The 6,000-nt window shown below is 46.4% G+C and overlaps 1 protein-coding gene across 4 annotated transcripts in view; it reads right to left on the minus strand.

Moving 5' to 3' along the window:
• Positions 1-3,319, minus strand: part of CPEB4 (cytoplasmic polyadenylation element binding protein 4) — a 106,013-nt gene extending 102,694 nt beyond the window's left edge. For 3 of the 4 annotated variants that reach the window (XM_064596550.1, XM_045900974.2, XM_045900965.2), the window contains exon 1: positions 792-3,319. In XM_064596550.1, the coding sequence (XP_064452620.1) occupies positions 792-1,916 (1,125 nt within the window). In that variant the 5' untranslated portion in view covers positions 1,917-3,319. The remainder of the gene's footprint in view (positions 1-791) is intronic. The other variant, XM_064596552.1, reaches the window with a different exon arrangement.
• Between the last annotated feature and the right edge of the window lie 2,681 nt (positions 3,320-6,000).

Below are 6,000 nucleotides of genomic sequence, written 5' to 3' on the forward strand. Positions count from 1 at the left end.
TCTTTGCCTGGATCTATTTTTAGGAATGGTTTATCTACACCCCTAGTGTTAACACTGGAAAATAAACAAATGGATGAAAGGCATCATAAAAGAGTCACTCTGAGACCAACAGTTTCATGGTATTTGAAAATAAATGGGGATGAAGAAAACATTTAGATCATTTCTGTACCAGTCCTTACTGACACAGGGCAGGCCAGAATTTGCAGAGGGGTTTAAGAGGAATTGCTGAATTGATGAATTCAGACTGTTCAGACTGCAAGGTTCAGAGAGGTTCTAGGTTTAAAGTGTAACCAGTGAGAAAACTGTAATTCAATAGTTGGTTTTCAGTAAATCACTATCCTACAGTGGAGGAAAAAAATGAATTTTTTTGTTACACAGTTACTTCATCTGAGCAGAAAATTATCATCGGTTTGCACAATGAATTATACTATATCTATATATTATTTATTCTCACCTAAAAAAGTAGGAAAAAACAACCCTGATGATCCTGTCAGGCTAGAAAGATATTATAGTTAATAATTCCAACATCACTAGCTACCTGGTAGTCATAATTATACCAATTCATACTATTATCTATGGGGAAGATTACAATTAGAAATTTATCAAACAAACAGCTGAATATTTTGTTCCCAATTATACTCCTGTCCTGCCAAAATAATGTCTGGCAATTAACTCATTTTCTAAGAAGAGTTCTGATATGTACATGGACCATTCAAACCTCTTAGTTAAATAGATATTACACCATACAATTTCCTTATTCATCTTAATCTATTAATGGAACATAATCTTACCGGAAAAGGAAAAATGTTGTCAGCCCTGTTCAAGCTATCTTCCATCCAGGATTTAGGAGCAAATGCAGAGCTGGGGCGAGCGTACTTCTGCAGCTGAATATGATTGCTTGCAAAATTTTTCTTCAAAGGCGAGATGGAATTCAGGGGCGTTATTCCTCCATTCAGCCCTCTGCGGTGATCTCGGCCCTGGGAACCTCCCCAGCCCCCATATCCACCACCTCCCGGGCTCCAGGAAGAAGATGGTGTAGGAGAGGGACTCTGGTAGTTGCTCCATGGAGAGGGGGGTTTGTTAAGATTATTCGCCAAATGAGGCAGCTGGTTAAAAGCAGCATTTCTGTGTGTGAAAGGTGGGGGATGGGGACTGGCAGGAGACCTCCTCTGCTGCTGAGGCTGGTTGTGATGATGCTGGAAATGAGGATGATGAGGGTGGTGCTGTGAGAGGGGCCCGATCTGAGGGGAGAAGCTGCCTCCAAAGCCAGGGCTGACATGATGGGGAAAATTTTGAAACAACAGAGCACCGTTATTAGCCGAAGCAGCCGGGACCCCTCCCTGGTGAAAGAAACTTGCATCTTCATTGATGATTGTAGAGGAAGAAGGTGCTATCGCTGCTGACCAGTTACTGAAACCAGTAAGAGACGATGCACTAGACGTCAAGGGTTGGGTCGAAGTACCCAGCCCCGCGGCTTCTTGATAATCAAACCCTGTCAACACTGGTGACTCGATTCTTATTTTCTCCTTCCCATTGCCATTTTCTGAAGAATTGTCCCCTTGATTTTCTTCTGATTTTGCCTTCTCGGGTTCAGGCAGTATTCCAGCTTCCTGACCTGGACTGGGGGAGAGCGGCTGCTTTTCTAAAGGGTCTTGCTGTTCCTGTTGCTGACTTTTTGCTTTTTCCGACCCCAAGATCTCATCCTGAATGTTATGGGTAGCTGGAGCAGGAAAGAGCCAAGCTGACCCGGCACTGCTGCCATTGGCAGCTGTGTTATTATTTATAAAAGCAGCAGGGCTGGGGGTGGCATTTTGGTGATGGTGTGGAGGCTGCAGATGTGGATGGAATCTGACTGGAAAAGCAGATTTATTCCCAGTATTGCTTTGCACTAGCACTCCAAACCCGTAATCCCCCATTTATTATTTTTAGGATCAGATTCTTACAATAAAAAATGACAACCTGATGTCTCACGTCTTTGTATCCTCTACCCAAAATTTCAGTTGTTTGTTTGAAATGTCTTATTTATAGCTAGCTCAAAGATCGCAGCTTATCACTTGAAATAGTTCTGATTTGGAATTCTGGCCTCTGAAAGGAAAAAAAAAACTAAAAAAAAATCTCTTAAAACATTGACATGAATCCAACTGGGCTTATTTCTAGGAGGGAATAAAAACGAAGAGGGTAAAAATCAAGTCTTTGGTTAGTAAAATAGGCGCTTTCTTTTTCCAAAGGAAAATGTACATGAATGACAAAAACACAGCTTCTCAAGCATCTATGGATGTAGAAGAATAAGCATTGCGCGGAGTAAAAATATATATATATATAATTTAACAATCACATATGGTCTTCCTCAGCAGTTTAGATTCACTCACATAAAAATTAGAATAGGGCTAAGAGGAGAATACGTTCTTTTCTTGGCAGCTTGGTTAAAAAAAATCAGGAATAATTTAAGAACATTATATATTATATATTTATATATATAGATTATATTAGGTTATCTGGGGTGGGAGGTGAATTCCTGGTTGCGGGAGAGGAAATCAGCATTGACTAATGGAAAGATGATTGCAGGAAGGTTTCTGCTGTTCCTGGTCCTGTTTCTGCTCTTTCACGGGGTGCAGTTTTGGCCTCTGGGGCTGTTCCTGAGGCTCTGGGTGCAGATCTTGCTGCGGTCGCTGTTCCTGGGCTCCCCCCCGGCCTCCTCTCCCCCATGAAATGGGCTGAAAACACCCGTTTCTCCCTCTTGGGGGGATCGCGATCAGGAAGGATTTAGCGAGACTCGACGAGAGCGAGCTGGCGGCCCGGGGGTGCGGGGACCAACGGGGCGACCTGGAAGGTCCTGCGGTTTCGGCCTCTTCCCCTCTCTGCGGCTCCGGGGTTTTTTTCCCTCATGGGACCCAGGGGCGGTTTGTTCAGTTCTCTCAGTTCGATTCTCCGCAGGGGGAAAAAAAGAGGAAAAAAAGGGAAAACCCACTAGTGTAGTTATTCTAAAAGAGAAGGGCCTCCCCCCTTTGTGCTCTCTCTCTTTTTTGCCCCAGATTTTAGAAAAATCTATAATTTAGAAGGCTTTTGTTTCTCCTCACGGTTGCTGGGCCGTCGTCGTCCCCACCGCCGCCGCCGTAGCTTTACCCCGGTCCCGCAGTCCCGGCTTCGTTGTTGCGGACTCCGCCTGGCTCTTCTTTTTCTCTCCTTCTTCCTCCTCTTCCTCCTCTGCTGTCGCCGATGCCGCCGCCGCCGCCGCCGCCACCGCCTCCCGGTGCCCGGGTCCCGCAGCCGCGGCTGAGTCCTTCTCCTCAGGACCGAGCCGAGTGAAATGACAACCAGCTGGAAAGACCGAGAGACACTTCCGGTTCGAAGAGGGAGGGGCGGGGTACCGAGGGCACTCCGCCCACCTCTCGAAATACCAATCAGCTGTTAGAATTTCGACGAGGCCACGCCCCCGGATCAGGTCCCCTCCTAGGAAGGTCGAAAACTTATCTCGAGAGACGCCTCTTCCGTCTGGGCCTCGCCCAGTGAGGCCCGGCGCCTGGAACCCCCACCCAGAGTGAGCGCAGCAGGTTGCCATCTTTAGTATGGGCAAAGGACTCCTTCGCTGTTTCTCTCCCCTCACCACGCTTTGCAGGAGTTGCATACAGGGATGCACGGAAGAGAACAGATCCCTCGAGCACTAAGAAAAAGAGTCAGAGTCTTGGGGATCCAAGGGGCGACCGGTGAAACCGCGGATGAACGGGACGCCTGCCCACAGTAAAGGTGGGTCCCCAGGCATCACGTGCTTTGGCTCGAGCTCCGCCCCAGAGGGATCTGGAAGGGGAGGCGGGTCTCCCCAGCCGCTGTGCCGTGCACAGAACTGCGTACGTCCTCGTCCTGCCTGTAGCCCTCACGCGGGACTCTCCCTTCACCTTCCATCCCCCCACCCCCACTCCCCAGCTTGGCTTAGTTACCCGTCTGGTGCAGTCTGTCAGGCACAAAGATACAGCTGCTGTAAGCGTAGGTAGTTGAGCCCTCTTCTCCATCCTATTCTAGTCCACCGTACAGGCTGTACCAGAGGGACATTTCCAACACAAAAATCTTACTGTGGTCCTCACCTGTTCAGATCTCTTTCTATGAAAAAGGCCAAACTCCTTGGTCTGGTATTCAAGGCCTTTCCGCTCTGTGGGCGGTGCATTTTAACACCTCATCTCCGAACAAATGCCCCATACCAAGCTGTTCCAAAGATACTCTCCGTGCCTTTTAACATGCCCTTTCCTTTCTTCTCCACTTGGTAGACTCCTGTTTCATTGTAGGAATCCGTTCAAAAGCTACCACCGGCTCTGTCTTCTGAATGCTCTTACGAGCATACATGGCTCGTAAGTCCTATGTGTGTATGTCTTTCATGCTCGTTTATCACACGATTGTAATGGCGGCTTAGGTGTGCCAGACCTGGCCTCCACTGTTGGCTCGCTGAGGAGAGGACCTTGTGGAGAGGAGGCATTGCTGAATGAATGCTGAGAAAAATGAATCAACAAACCAACTACGGTGGAGTTACCTTGAATGACAATCCCTTTTCCAAGTCTGAATTATTTCATTACTTCTGCTGTTTGATTTGGAGTTCACATCTCTCAAACTTTTATCCTTTAGGTTGTCAGTAGCTGCTCCACTGTGTGTCTTGTTCATCTCTGTACATTTCTGCTTAGGACCACCATCAGGGACTAGGGTAATGCCTTGCTCTCAGCACAGGCTCTAACGACATTGAATAAGTGTTTTCCTTTAGAAGGAAATGAGAAATGAAGAGAAGAAATCACAGTAGAGCCAGAGTAGGAAAACAAAGAGAGATCAAAGACTTTTAAGAAGACTCTTATGAACAAAGGTGGCTTCCATTTCATTTCTATAGCCCTCCCTGAATGGCCCTGATTTCTGCTGCCTCAGTTTCTCAATCTGCCAACACTTCCATGGAGAATACCTGTTCAGAGCCTTAAGAAGTGATTTTTATTCTCTTTCCTTGTATCATGACCATGAATCTTAACCTCTGCAACTCTACTCCGAGTTCTTTGAGCATAGGGTCTTACCCTGCTGTTTATTCCCCACAACTGGACATACCTTGAGACTTGCTGATTCAGTTAGGTGTCATTTCCTCCAGAATGATTTCCCTGACTGCCCTCTCTCTAAAATCTTGTAGATTTCTCTCTTTAAATTACTGCTAGTTGTCAGTGGGTTAGTTTCTTAAGGGCAGAGGTTTTATCTGACTTATCTTTGTGTCCCTAGTGGCCAGCATAAGGTCTGGCACAAAAGCAGACTCAGAACATCATTGAATGAATGAATGAATGAATGGTCAGTACCCAGTAGATGGTTGAGTCTTTTGCAGCTACCAGTTCTCAGTGGCTAAAATGGCAGCCATGACTTGAAAGAAAAAGGACTATCTTTGGAACCCAACATTGTAATTTGAATCCTACCTCTGCTACTTCCTAGTTGTCCTGCCCTGGGCTTTACCTCTACCAGCCCCTAGTTCCTCATGGATAAAATATGAATGATATTTCCTCTCTCACTAGGTTGGTAAATTACATGAGCTACATGTGAAGTGCTGGGCTGAGGTTTAAAAAAATATATTAGTTCCTTATTAACATATGAAGCATAGAGAACTTGTATTTCACAAGTGTCTTTTGCCTAGAAGCAGCTGTGTGCATGACTGAATCCAGGAACCTGTGTTGGTTTGTAGAGAAGGAGACACACCCGAGCCACAGTCAGGATGCTACTAGGTCAGCCTGATCTTTTAAGACTAAATCAGATGTGGGCAGTAGGTTTGGGCTGGACTGAAACTAAGATGATCACTATAGACGTCAGACTCCTGGTTAGGGAGTAGGAGCATGGGAGAGGGAAGTGGGAAACAGGTCTCTTGGGTCAGTTGTCTGCTCAGAAACCCAGGATACCCAGCTCAAGGCTGCCCTCCTTAAAAACATTCTGGCCTCAGAAACTGGCCCAGGTAACCATGACAACGATTCAGCAGCTCCATTTAGGATCTCCAGAGGGATC

The sequence above is a fragment of the Mirounga angustirostris genome, unplaced genomic scaffold (assembly GCF_029215605.1).
Source record: "Mirounga angustirostris isolate CCGP_5_RB_7025 unplaced genomic scaffold, mMirAng1.0.hap1 SCAF_7, whole genome shotgun sequence".
Lineage (NCBI taxonomy): Eukaryota > Metazoa > Chordata > Mammalia > Carnivora > Phocidae > Mirounga > Mirounga angustirostris.